Source organism: Oryctolagus cuniculus, chromosome 16, assembly GCF_964237555.1.
Source record: "Oryctolagus cuniculus chromosome 16, mOryCun1.1, whole genome shotgun sequence".
Lineage (NCBI taxonomy): Eukaryota > Metazoa > Chordata > Mammalia > Lagomorpha > Leporidae > Oryctolagus > Oryctolagus cuniculus.
In genome coordinates this window covers 32,021,553-32,035,693 of record NC_091447.1, presented here as the reverse complement: position 1 = coordinate 32,035,693, position 14,141 = coordinate 32,021,553, and the positions used below count along the sequence as shown (strand labels likewise).

At 41.9% G+C, this 14,141-nt stretch overlaps 1 protein-coding gene across 2 annotated transcripts in view; it reads left to right on the top strand.

Moving 5' to 3' along the window:
* Positions 1-14,141, top strand: part of GLI3 (GLI family zinc finger 3) — a 278,933-nt gene that overhangs the window by 195,333 nt on the left and 69,459 nt on the right. For both annotated transcript variants that reach the window (XM_002713771.5, XM_070059772.1), the window contains one exon: positions 3,064-3,265. In XM_002713771.5, the coding sequence (XP_002713817.2) occupies positions 3,064-3,265 (202 nt within the window). The remainder of the gene's footprint in view (positions 1-3,063; positions 3,266-14,141) is intronic.

Sequence of the window (14,141 nt, the reverse complement as noted above, 5' to 3'; positions counted from 1 at the left end):
GAAGCTACCCTTTTACTTTGTAAAAACTAATTAAAGGAATTTTAATTTGCCTGAGTATATGGTAAATTGATTGTCATTAAGTAGGAATTTAGATGTCCTATCATTCATCACATAAAAAGAAACCTCCTTTTTCTTTGTCAGAATTTTTTATTAGAGTAGAGAAACAAAACAATTAGCAGAAAGCCAGATTGGAGATATTTGTGTTGCTAGAACAATGAAAACGCTCTGGCTTGTGCGTGAGCAGAAAGTGCTGTGATCAGGGAAGAGCTGAGCTGCTGCTCCTGGAGCTGTCTTGGAAATGCTCTCCCTCTGGTGTCTCAGCAGCTCACTGAACAGGGGCTCCCAATCACTGTGCCAAAACGCTTTCTTTTGTTTGCTTGGTTATTAGGGGTTGGGAAGAGCACATTACAGAGTGTAGGGCAGCGTCTTCCTTCCCTCTGAAATAATTGAAGTAGCATTTACATAGAATATGAGAAGATGAATAGTGGGAAAGTGAAGTCGTAGGGGATTTTTTTTCCAATGGAGGAGGGAAACACTGATCTTTAGTTACCACGTTGCCACCCACAAGGGCAGATCCAAACTGGGATGTAACTGATCATTCCAATTGATTATTAGCAAATCTTCAGTACTCTACTTGGCAGAAACCTGAATGAACTGGTTTCAAATGAACTAGTGACTTTTAAGTGAGCCAGCAGTGGGCAAATATGGGTTTCAGCAAGATGTAAGGTAGAGTATTTATAGTAGCACGTAAGAATAAACAAGCCTGTGTATGGTTCTAAATCTACCTTCTCGGATTTGAGTGACCTTTTTAGAAGATAAAAGAATATGATATCCTGGAACATCCTAGAGACAGGCCCCTGAAAACCTTATTATTTATTTTGTTGGAAGTTTACTTAAATAAGAGCCGATCTTTTAGGGAAAAGCAGAGAGGAGATGTCCTGAAAAGGCTGTGTTGCACCTGAAGCATTGTATGGGGATAAGAAGGTCTTGCCAGGCACCTGAGCTCTGTCTTGATGTGATACTAGGAGCATCAGATAACCTCCTCATCTCTGCGTCACTGCTGGTTAGTGATTTGGAAACTTGGAGATGGTCCAGGCATGCACACTGTCCGGGATCTCCCTGTTTCTTCTGACTCTGCCAATGATTGCTAAGTCCTACAGAGAAGGGCTGTGGTTCAGGATCACATGCAATTGACGATAAATATGTTGTTTTTCTTTCTTGGAATATCTGTAAGTGTCATTCATGTGTGTCATCAGTGAAAAGTCTCTATGATGAAATTAGCCTCTCAGAATGAGTAAATGTGACACAGTTATGTTTGAGGTGGACACCATAAGGGAAAGATGCTGACTTAAATACCTAAAAACATGTTCATGGTGGCGGTAGCTAATGCGCCCTGAATCAGGCTGTTAATAAAACTATTCAAAATGAGGCAATTCCTATTAAATAGACTTGAAAGAGATGTTTGAATAGATACCACATATTCAAATTGATTTTCCAGTTTTTATATATGGATGACACTTATTTCTAGTTTGTGTTATAGTATAAAATATTACATATTTGTGTATCCCATTTCATTAAATTGCTCAAAGCATGTTGGATTATTATCTGTATCAAGGTCTCTGTTAAATTCCCAGTGAATGTTTTGAAGACGAAGTGCCTGGATTTTTTTTTTTTTCTATAAGTAGGGCTTACCTATTACTTAGATTTCTGGACACAGTCAATTTTCTGTGCCCCTGTAAGCAAGTATACCCATGCTATAAGGCAATAGAAGCTTCCATTTTTGCCTGATACTAATAATAGTGTTTGATTTGCCTCTTATCTACTGGGATTCTGTTCTGTTTGTTTCATCAAATGTATGTTGACAACTCTGTGATGTAAATAGGACCTTTACAAAGATGGGAGTAGATCTGTGGCTCATGGTCCTCCCTGTGCTCTGAATTTCACATCTCCCCTATCTTCCAAATTAGAATGCAGATGGGCATTTAATTTTCAACTCCTCAGGTAAAAAGCATTGTGTTGGGTTGGCAAATATTTAAGTTTGCAATAGTAACCTCCAGACTAGGACTTCCTTGGAATTTTCTTGAAGCCTAAAATCTTCAATCTATGTTATCCTCTGTTAAATCTTCCTGGAGAAACAAGAGCTAGAGAAGGATTACAATGCCTTGTGGGCACATCACATTTCATAACCGTGTTTTCTGGGGTTTCTACCTCCACCTTGGAAAACCTGTGAACACACAGCACCCCAAGATTTAAATATTTTGTGGGATGTGTGCTCTTAGATTATCCAGAATTGGGGCCAGAGATCTTTAATGTTGACACTTTTGGGTTGAGATCATCTTTATTGTGGGAGGCTGCTCTCTGCATTGTAGGATATTCAGCATCCCTGGCCTCTACTCACTAAAAGCCATTTGTGCCCCTGCGTTGTGACAACCAGAAACGTCTCCAGATGTTACCAAATTTCCCCTGGGGGACAACATTGCCCCCAGTTGAGAACCACCAGTTTGGGGTAATATATCCACTAGTTATTTTAGAAATGCTTTAAGTATGCTGTCGAGTAGATAACTGCAGAAATCACAGGGCAATGAGGGCATCACTGAGCTGAATTTTGTTTCTTCTGATACTTCAGTTCCCTGTTTTTCCTTTGGCTCGGTGACTTAAAACGGTATGTGTTGGGATGGGGAGGGCGGAGTAGCAACTGTGGGAACCACTGTCTTTGTCACTTGTGGTGAATTAATGATGGGAATATCTAAGCAGCCGTCAGATTCATAAATCACTAGAAATGAGAGGGATAACACATAAAAGTCTCTCCCTTTTGTTTAGCAATTTATCATTTTGCCTGCACATTAATAAACAGAGCTCCCCCGAGGTAAGCCCCTGGAAGATAAATATTTCTCCCTAATTTCCTCAATTGTAGCCCATAGACCACAAGGGGGAGGAGAGGGGCCTGTCACCATGAGTTGCCGGCTTCTTATCCTTCTCTTCTTCCACGCAGGCGAGTAGCAATCAATAACAGGTATAGAGTCCAACTGCAGGTAATCAGGTTCTGTTTTGTTTGTATAACAGGCACCAGATTCCCCAGCCCCAGGCTGTCAGCCAGGCCGAGCCGAAAACGCACACTGTCCATATCACCACTGTCCGATCATAGCTTTGACCTTCAGACCATGATAAGGACGTCTCCCAACTCCTTGGTCACGATTCTCAATAATTCCCGTAGCAGCTCTTCAGCAAGTGGCTCCTATGGTCACTTATCTGCAAGTGCAATCAGGTATGTATTTTCCTGAATCCATTATGTGATTTTTTTAAAAAAATAAAATGCCAGCACTTGACTGCACCTGTAGTGATGCATTTGCAGTACCAAGTGCCTCTGAGAAAGAATAAAACAGCATGCCACTGCGTCTGCACCAGGATGCAGATCAAATATCATGGCAATGAACTTATGCAAAGACAGTTTGGGGGCCATGTTTTTTTTCTGGGGGGTGTGGGGGTGGGAGGTGGACATCAGTCAGAAGCCCACATGTTGAAATAGTGGTTATTCAGTTGTGATGAAATCCACTTCTTAGAGATAGCAGATGTAGCAAATCTTATCTTCTCTCACTAATATTAGTTCTCTAGAGAAATGAGGACTCCGTGGCTGGCCGCGTAACACACGTGCAGAGCAGGAACAGAAATATAAACAACAGTCATGGCGAAAGTCTTGTCCTATAACTATGAAGGGCAAGGAGTCCACTGGAGAGAGAAAGGAAAAGTTAGCAGGATCTTTAGTCTAATAGAAGTTCAGTGCAAATGACATTGGAAGGCAGAGTGTTCAGAGGAAATCTGGCAAACGAATGTTTCCTTTTTTTCCCAATGAAATATTTTTTAGTTTAGTTTAAGAGGCCTGAATTTTGACCATACAGCTTCACTGCGGAATGAAAGGATTTTGCCCTTCTTTCCATGAAGCCTGTTGTGTGTACTTGCATGTGAAGGTCCAAATACAGACTTTTATAAACATGACTGATGGAAAATATTGCTCACTTGCTAATGATCAAACCTGGGGTAATGTCAATAGTAGGGAATACAAGTAAGTCCATTTATGAAATTTAGATGTGTTTACACTGCTTTGTCAGCTCATCATTTACTGTTTGAACTGAGTAGTTCACAATGATTATTCAAAATAAAGAATTAAGCAAGCATGGTCATAAATGTTCTCTCATTTTGCCTACATTTTTCCATTAATGATTTAATAATTCAGTTATTAGCAATGTTTCTGTAGTTTTGCAACCCACTGATGAGTCCTTGTTTTATAAAACTCCATACTAAAGGCTATTTTCAATACTCTTGCGTTTACTAAAGGAGATTTTGTTTGGCTGTTTCTGTGAATGGGCAGTAGCATTAGTTGTAAATTGATGGGTTTTCCATGGTATGTATTCGTATTATGAAAACTGTAGCATTGTAGAAAAAAACAGTACTAGCAGTAAGAACATATCAGTATTTATTAGAAATAATGTTTTTCCATACTATTCTATTTTGCAGTTTCAGTTTTTTCTTGTTTGATTTTTCTGTGAGGCTCTTTGGCAGGCTAGTTAGTATGTTATAAATATATAACATATAAATATAAATTTATAAATATTATAAATCCCAATTTTGATATGATGATTCTCTGCCACTTTTCTTTCTACTTTTCATATGATCAGTAAAATGTGAAACCATGGAGTGAAGTAAAGAACCATCACATTCATGATTGTAATCAGGATGTGGAGAAGGGCCTTGGGGTGTTTCCAGGTTAGCCACTGTAGTCACAAATGCAGGCTTTGGAGTGGGGCTTGTCTGGAGTCCAGCTGTCCTCAGTCAGCTGTTTAAACCTAACTTACCTTGATTCTCAAGTTCAGTCTTCAAGTTTGTAGACCACAGGTAAGATAGCCATGTGGTAGGAAAGGAGCATTTATTAAAGCTGATGTGGATCCTCTGTGGTGGGGTGAGATCCCTCTCTGGTCAAATGCTTAAGAGTATGGGTGTGGCAGCAGATGAGCTACCATGGCCTGGCTGTGCCTCACCAGTGGCCACGCCTGTCTTTCCCTAAGGAACGGTGCCAATCTCAGGACCAGGGCCCAGTGATTTCTTCACTCCTAGCAGATATTCCCAGGTCACAGCCTGCCAGGGATCATGTCTGAGCTTAATGAGATTATGTGGTTGTTAATGGCTGGACTCAAGTCATAGCATCCAAACAGAGATGTGGCACACGATGGCATTCACACAGAATCACCATGTGGACATCTCTTTCTCTGGTTTCTCTTTAAATTTTCTTTCCTCTTGTTCTGTGCCCAACTGTCTTGGCTTTTTGACAGAATTCAAAGGACATAGGTTAGAATGTGGCACACAAATGGTCATGGCAGTACTATGTTGACTTATTCTTACCCCATCTTCATGGACTTTGGCTCCTCTCACCTTTGTCCAGGTAAGCTACTGCCAGTACCTGAGAGACCACTGACATCCTGGCTTAAAATAATTGTCCCCCAGTTTTCAGCAAGCTACACTAGGCCCCATTAATCTCAGTAGAAGTGGAAGAAGAGATTCACTATAAAGACCAGTTATGTTCCAGGAGACCTGGGACAGGAGACCCAGGCCCATCTTGCTCTCACTCCTTTGCCTCTGAGTCCATCCATTGCATCTTCTGTCTTGCAGTGGGATCTCTCACTCTTTAGTTGACACCTGCTGTATGTGTGGAAGCATGTCACTTCTAATGAGTGGAAGGTAATAGAGGTAACCCACAATGGGATCAGCTTGATGTGTAACATAATAATCATAGTAATTGTTATCACTTGCACCACTTACTAGGCCTTTGGATGGAAAAACACGGGGGCTTTGCTTCTCCCTGTTCTTTCACTTTGTGAGTTCTAAAACTGACTTCGGCAGTATCAGTTGGTGGTAGGGCCAGTGGATGATAGGGAAGCGAAAGAAGTATGAAGATATTTGGAAAAGTAAACTGACTTTCTCAAGACTGAAAGATGTGAGAAAGAAGGTAGATTTCAGTTGGGTTTAATCTCTGCAGTATACCAATGCACGTAAGTTCTTTTTATCTACAACATTTTTGGAAAGCAAGCAATGCTACTCCTGTTTTGCACACAAACACAGTGAGTCTTTGCAAGATGATTTGGCAAAGGTCAAGTACCTGGTGGGTATCAGTGCCAGAACTCCAATCCCCTGCTTGATGATTTTCCCCAAACTCTTTGACCTTTACACCTACATTTTTTCTAATACCTAGTTTGCTGCTGATAATGGCATTGCTTAGTGTAATGATGTCATTTAAGTTTTTAAAGATGTTATTTAATGATTGAATTTACACATTCACTTTTCTTTTTTTTTTAAGATTTATTTATTTAAAAGTCAGACTTAGAGAGAGAGAGACAGAGAGAGAGAGAAAGAGAGAGTGAAGGAGAGAGAGGTCTTCACTCCCCAATTGGCCACAACGGTTGGAGCTGTGCCAATCTGAAGCCAGGAGCCAAGTGCTTCTTCCAGATCTCCCACATGGGTGCAGGGGACCAAGGACTTGGGCCATCTTCTACTGCTTTCCCAGGCCATTGCAGAGAGCTGGATCGGAAGTGGAGCAGCCAGAACACAAACTAGTGCCCGTATGGGATGCTGGCACCACAGGTGGCGGCTTTACCTGCTATGCCACAGAACCGGCCCCTACGCATTTGCTTTTCCAAAAACTGTCATACGTGTCTCCTTCCCATTTGTGCCTTAGTTCAGTATTTTCAAAGAGCACCATGGTAGCACCTGCTATTTCCTTACTCGTTTAGTTGTTTGTGTCTGTTTCCCTTCAGTAAACTGCAAGCATCAGGATGTTAAGAGATATGACATCTTGTCCCAACCCCACAGAACCTGGGTCTGCTCGCATTGATGCCACTCAACAAATGAACCTTAAATAAATTAATTAATTAAGGATCTCTTCTATGAGCAATTAGAATTCTAACTACTGCCCTTGTTGAAGGAAGTTTCTACCTGGTAGATTAATAATTCTGATTATTAAAAGTTACAATCTCTGTGAATGCTGTATTATGTGCTCAAATATTGTCGCATATGGATGGATAGAGACAGAAGGATGGATACAAAATTAAGGGTAAGAAAGAAAATGTCTATTTTAAGATGGTATATGTTAAGATGAGCTTATGTATTTACTTAATAATTCAGACTGCTGTAAAAATACCATAAAATCAAATACTTATTCACAAAAATATGGTTATATTAAAACATAGTAATAGGTTATGTCAAACTTTTGCCAAATATTGTCTAGAAGTCTATCACGTGTCTTTTTATTTTGTAAATACGGTGATTATTCAAAACAAAACTTCGTGCTCATGGGAAAGTTTGTTGTGAAATACCTACTTTCTCAAGAAGCTGTAACTTTTCCATTGTACTGGATATTCATGGCTAAGACCAAGAGAATCACATTTATCAACTACACCTGTAGCCCCCACTCTGTCTCATTAAGCCCGTTAATGACATTAATTAGAAGTTGCTCACCTCTGCTGAAACCTTCTCCCAAGAAATTGAGCAGATGCTAGAAGGGAAGATTTAAAATGACCCTCATCCTCCTGCAGTTTTGTGGCAACAGTAAATGGAGCCGGGGCCGTGGCTCCATGGGCTAATCCTCCGCCTTGCGGCGCCGGCACACCGGGTTCTAGTCCCAGTCGGGGCACCGGATTCTGTCCCAGTTGCCCCTCTTCCAGGCCAGCTCTCTGCTGGGGCCCGGAAGTGCAGTGGAGGATGGCCCAAGTGCTTGGGCCCTGCACCCCATGGGAGACCAGGAGAAGCACCTGGCTCCTGCCATCAGATCAGCGCGGTGCGGTGGCCGTTGGAGGGTGAACCAACGGCAAAAGGAAGACCTTTCTCTCTCTCTCTCTCTCACTGTCCACTCTGCCTGTCCAAAAAAAAAAAACAAAAAAACAGTAAATGGAGTCATTTATGACTCCCTCAGTTACAGCTTTCTCACTTTCACTGTAATGGCGACAACAAGTATGGTGTCCTGTTCTTAGCAGTTTCAGGCCTGGCTTGGCCAGGAAAGATAAAATGACCCTTGGCACCTTCTGAGTCAGCTGCCAAGATCTCCCCTTCACAAGCCAGGGCAGTGCTGATGTTGCTGTTGCCCATGGTTACAGCTGAGGCTGTCGATCAGGCAGGTTGTGTGTTGTGTGCAGCATCAGCCCTCTGTGATGGTAGGACCCTGGATGTATCTGGAAAGTCAGCTGGAGCTGCCTGAGACTTGGGGGGAACCAGTTCTTTCCTGTGCCATTGCCAGGAGTTTATGTCAGAGAAACAAGACAAAAATGAACCTAGAAACACAATGAAGAATGGATGAATACAGTGCCAAATTACCAGCGTCTTTAAGATTCCGATCCCTCTTTTAAGAGTTATAAGATGACCTTCTCCCCAAGTAGCAATGAAAGCAATACAAGGGAACGTCAAAAAAGTTCATAGAAAATGTAATTAGAAGTACAAATTTTGGTGTAAAAAGTTTGATAAACTTTTTTAAAAGATTATTTATTTGAAAGACAGAGTTAGAGAGAGAGGGCAGAGAGAAACAGAGAGAAGAATCTTCCATCTGCTTCTTCACTCCTCAAATAGCTGCAACGGCTAGAGCGGTATCAATCCGAAGCCAGGAGCTTCTTCCAGGTCCCCATGTGGGTGCAGAGTTCCTAGCATTTGGGCCATCCTCCACTGCTTTCCGAGGCGCATTAGCAAGGAGCTGGATCGGAAGTGGGTGCAGGCAGCAGCTTTACTTGCCACGGCACAGTGTCGGCCCTCACAATTTGAAATTTATGCATATTTTTTCATAATATACCTTTTCCACATTTTATGAAAATAGATTTTTGCACCAAAATAACATCATACTTGTATTTTCCATGAACTTTTTGAAATGATACCACATTAACAGCATGCCTAAAGGAGATAGCTGTCACTCACTTTCTGATGTGGTAATTGGCTTTATATACTTCTTCTTTTAATCTGTTACCCATTCCCCCAACATTTAGCTTAGTTGAACTACATGCTGTTCACTGTGCTGGGCGTGGAGGCTACAAAAATAAATCAGAGAGCCGTGACCCGCATGTTTGTGAAGCTTGCAAAGGGAAAAGCCCCCAAGCAGGTGGGAATACATGAGAATACCTTGTGAGGATTCTGGTCAGTGCTGTAAAGGAAATGATCTAGGAGTCAAGAAAGAATAGCACAGAGGGCCTACTGCAGATGGACTGGCCAGGAAACTGAGTCCTATAGCATGGTGAGCGCCGGAGAGCTTTCCAAGAAGGGCAGCAGGTAAAAGTCCTCAGATGGGAAAATAAGGTGTTTAAGGAACTGTTAGAGCAGGGCACCAGGCACCAGATGACAGTATAGTGGGCGCAAGGCTGGCAACACTGCGGGGAGCCAGGTTAGGCCACAGTGTCCAAAGGAACCATTGACTTAGGAGCACTAGACAGCCTCCGAGGCTCGCCTCGAGGCTGCACACTTTCCCGGATGAGGAAACTGTTGCTCAGAGTGCCTGTGGGCTGAACTGAGGTCACTCAGCTATTTGCATCTGGGAACTGTGAGTTCACCTGGTGGGCCTGACTCTAACCTTCTGCTTTGGGTTCATCAAGCCTCACTTCCTCCTCTCTTAGGAATCCTCAAATGGGAGGCACAACCAAAAGGAATGTGTGCCTACTGTTCATGATCATGGTCGGGGGTAGAGTGGGCAGTGGGAACTGAGTCTTATCTGTTTGGCTGTTTTTGTTTTGTTTTGTTTTTTTTTTTACTTAATGACAAGTAGCATTACAGAATACTTTCCTAAGATATAGCCTAATGCATTTTTCTCCAAAACATTATTCAGAGTGTATATGCCTGAACGTAGACGTTGGAATACTTACTCATTTTGTGAGTATATGTTCTTTATTTCTGGGGCTGGGCTGGATTTTCCAATAAATTTTCCCTGGGAATTTTTATGGCTGGAAGTGGAAGTTTTATTATTTTCCTCTCAAATCGATACATGTGTGTGCCTATACCTATGCATACCAAATAATGATAGCTCTGGGCCCATTCTCTGCAAAACTGCAGTGAACTGTTCTGTAAATGGCAGCTGTTGTGCAGTAAATTGCATCGCCATAACCAGAAGTGATGACCTCACCGGTACAAGAGCCACAGAGTAGCCAGGAATTTGGTTTTCATTAGCATCCATCTCTCCCCGGCCTCCTCTTTCTTCCTGAAGTCAGTTTCTCCTGTTGTGGTGCCTTCTTGTTATCTCAGTGGTACTGGTTGCTTGCCTTTACCTCTAATACTGGTTTCCTGGACAAAAGAGTTAGAGAATGGATTAATGAAAAGCAAATATCATCATTGACTTCTTCAATTTACAGAAAACAGGGCTGAGTGCACAGTGAAGTTTCTTAATCCCAATGTTGTGACCTAAAATAATATATCTTAATATAAGCATGTATGAGTAACCTCTAGGAGTGTTTTAAAAATGCAAACCTGAACAAAATTTCACAATCAAGGGAATTGGAAAAAAGAAGTGTTTATAGGTGGCCCGTGGGAAGAGAACAGTGCATTTCCTGAGAATCCAGAGATGCCTCTGTGATTCAAACTGCCCCATTGCCACCCACACGGGGGTGTGCTATGGTTTTATCCTCTACTCAGTTGCCCACCTGCTATGCCCACTGCAAGACCATTCTAGATCACTGGGAGAGACCAGAGATGACCTTGGAAAGAGATGAGCCTGTGTGCTGGAGCCAAGGCAGAGAAACGGTGTGGAGGACTTACTGCCCAGTTCCCCACATCACCCTCACACTTTCCTTTCCCACATGTGTTGTGCACTGGCACAGAAGAACCCCAGCCCTACCATCCTATGGAAATGAGGTACGGTAGGAGAAAACCATTATTTAAGGACAGTTTTTATATGAAAACAATAAACTTCAATATTGTAATCATCTTTACTTACTCTTCCAAAATAAAGAATTAAGGCAAGTCAAATTGTGCAGCTTTATATATATATATTGTACCATTTTTAAGCAATGTAACATAACCTTGACCCTCTTAACTCCCACAGTATACAGAATCCTGAATGTGTTTAACATGCATTGTGGAGAGCCAGCTGATGAAGCAGCCGCTTGGGATGCCCACATCCTGTATCCGAGTGCTTGGGATTACATCTTCCTTCCTCTTGTGATCTAGTGTCTGGCTAATGCACCTGGAAGACAGCAGATGATGACCAAAGTACTTGGGTTCCTGCCACCCCTCTGGGAGACCTAGATGGAGTTTCTGGCTCCTGGCTTCTGCCTGGCCCAGCCCCAGATGTTGTGGGCATTTGGCCAATGGACCAGGGGATGCAAGATTCTCTTTCTCTCTGTCTCTCCCCATTATAGATTTTCTCATATGCTACCTTAATTGGATTTTATCTATTTGATTTGAACATTAATGACCTTGAAATTCCTATATATAAAGTAGGATTGAATAAATGCTTAATGAATGGCTTTCTACACTATGAACTTCTAATGTCCTCACTTATACATCATTCCAGGAATTAAATGTGAATTTGATTTACTGATTGATTGTCAGGGTTTCTCTGTAAATGTTGACTATCATCACTTCCCTGGTGTGAAAAATGACATTTGTTTGAAAGTCAGACATGATTATGAATTTCAGAGCTTTATGTGTTGATTACAATTAATATGTAACTTTCTGGTTATATATTTTATTCTTTGGAAATATAAATAGGATATGTAGAATCTCAGTTAAAAGTTGCAGGGTTGGTGAATGAGGTCCAGTATGTAGTTTATGACATGTATGTTAGTTGCTTCACATTGTTTGGTCTTTCTACTTAAATCCTCAGTTTGGTCCAATTGGAGATACTTGTTGAATTTTCCAGACTGTCAAGTAAGTGAGTTATAAGTAAGCGTGTTACTTACAGGAGATGTTACTGTACTGTGTACTGCAGTATTAAGAAATACTCTCCTCACTCCCACCCCCAGTCCAATGCCTGCAGTGGCCAAAGCTGGAAACTAAGACATCAATCCAGGTCCTTCATGTGGGTGGCAAGAACTCAATGACCTCAGCTGTCACCGCTGTCCCCCAGAGTCTGTATCAGCAGGAAACTGGAGTCAGGAGCCAGAGCTCTCCAGTTCTGGATATAAATGTCCCAAGTGATATCTTAACACATTAGATCAGATACCTGCTCCATACCTCTGATTTTTAAAAAAAATTTTTTGACAGACAGAGTTAGACAGTGAGAGAGAGAGACAGAGAGAAAGGTCTTCGCTCCGTTGGTTCACCCCCAAAATGGCCACTACAACCGGTGCACTGCACTGATCCAAAGCTAGGAGCCAGGTGCCTCCTCCTGGTCTCCCATGCAGGTGCAGGGCCCAAGTACTTGGGCCATCCTCCACTGCACTCCCGGGCCACAGCAGAGAGCTGGACTGGAAGAGGGGCAACCGGGACACAACCGGCTCCCCAACCGGAACTAGAACCTGGTGTGCTGGCGCCGCAGGCCTAGGATTAACCTAGTGAGCCGCGGCGCCGGCTTTTTTTAAAGATTTATTTATTTATTTGAAAGGAAGAGCTACAGAGAGGCAGAGAGAGAAAGAAAGAGAGAAAGGGAGAGAGAGAGGAGTATCTTCCATCTGCTGGTCACTCCCCAGGTGGCCGCAACCACCAGAACTGAGCTGATCTGAATCTAGGAGCTAGGAGCTTCCTCCAGGTCTCCCACATAGGTGCAGGGGCCCAAGGACCTGGGCCATCTTCCACTGCTTTTCCAGGCCATAACAGAGAGCTGGATCAGAAGTGGAGCAGCCGGAACACAAACTGGTGCCCGGATGAGATGCTGGCACCACAGGTGGTGACTTTACCTGCTACACCACAGTGCCGACCCCACCTCTGATTTTTGATAAAGAATAAATATTATCCAAAATATCTTAAAGATTCAGACTTTGATAATTTCATTTTTATATCTTTGGAAAATACAGAAACTGGTTCCCATTCAGACACTGTATTGTTGATTGCTTTTAACTCAGTTCAGAGCTGAACATAAGGTGAGATGATAAACGTTCCTTCTTATCTAGATGACCTCAGAATTCTGCAGCTGAGTCATAGCATCTACGGACTATCCCTTAAAACACTCAGTCTGGTGACCATAAATCCATTCTGATTAGTCAGTGACCTAGATCTACATCTTGCTCCTTCTCTCTTCTTTAGTGAAATAAAGAGCAAATTAAGCTTTAGGTTCATTTATTCTAGGTTTGTTAAAACTGTTGTTCTACAGAAGCACAAAGTGTGTTGCACATACATACTGAAACTTTCTTAGAAGTTCAAACTTGGAGAATTTTATTTTTTAAGTCTTTGGAAAATGGGAGAACTGGTCCTTCTGAATACATTCTGAATGAATGTATTCTGAATTAATGTAACTATTGTCCTAGAAAAGCATATTATAAGTGTGTCGCAAGGCACACTGGGTCCTAAAGCTCCTGAAAATCCTCGTGAAAATGTATGTGGGCTGGGACATGTGGACATGTTTGCAGGAGCGAGCTCAGCAAGGGCGGTTTTCCCAAGTTCTGTGAACGTTTCCTTTATTCCATGACACTGATCGTGGGTCATTATCTTCGGGGGCCTGTGATTGGATTAGCTCCTTACTTGGGAAGACTTGAGTTATCTAACACTTTGTCCTGATCTTATTGACTAAATATAGGTGATCCGTTGCAGGCCATGATTTTATTTTTGTTTTTCTTAAATAAGCCCAGCTTTTGTGTAGATATTTAGAAAAGTAGTAAAAGCTGCAGAAAAATAAAAAAAAAATATTTTATTAACTGTTGAATAAAAGAAAATTCAGAATTGGAATGTAAAATTAATTAAAATTAATCTCTCTCCCAGTGACTCATAGGAAAAGACAGGTGCACAGAAATGTGGAGACATCGAAGTGGTCAAGTTCAGGTACCGGGTTTTAGACTCCAGACTGTGTCCTTTAGAAGGAGCACAGAAATTTATCAAAGTGTCTAACAGTATTCATACTTTGTAAGAAATTGTGGAGTAAATGCGTGAACTATTCAGAAAGGTTTTTCCCGGGGCTTCTAAGGGTAGACTTTACCTATCTTTTAAATTCCAGTCTCCATAATCAGCAAAGTCTGCTGAGCTGCTGAAGTGCAATTGGA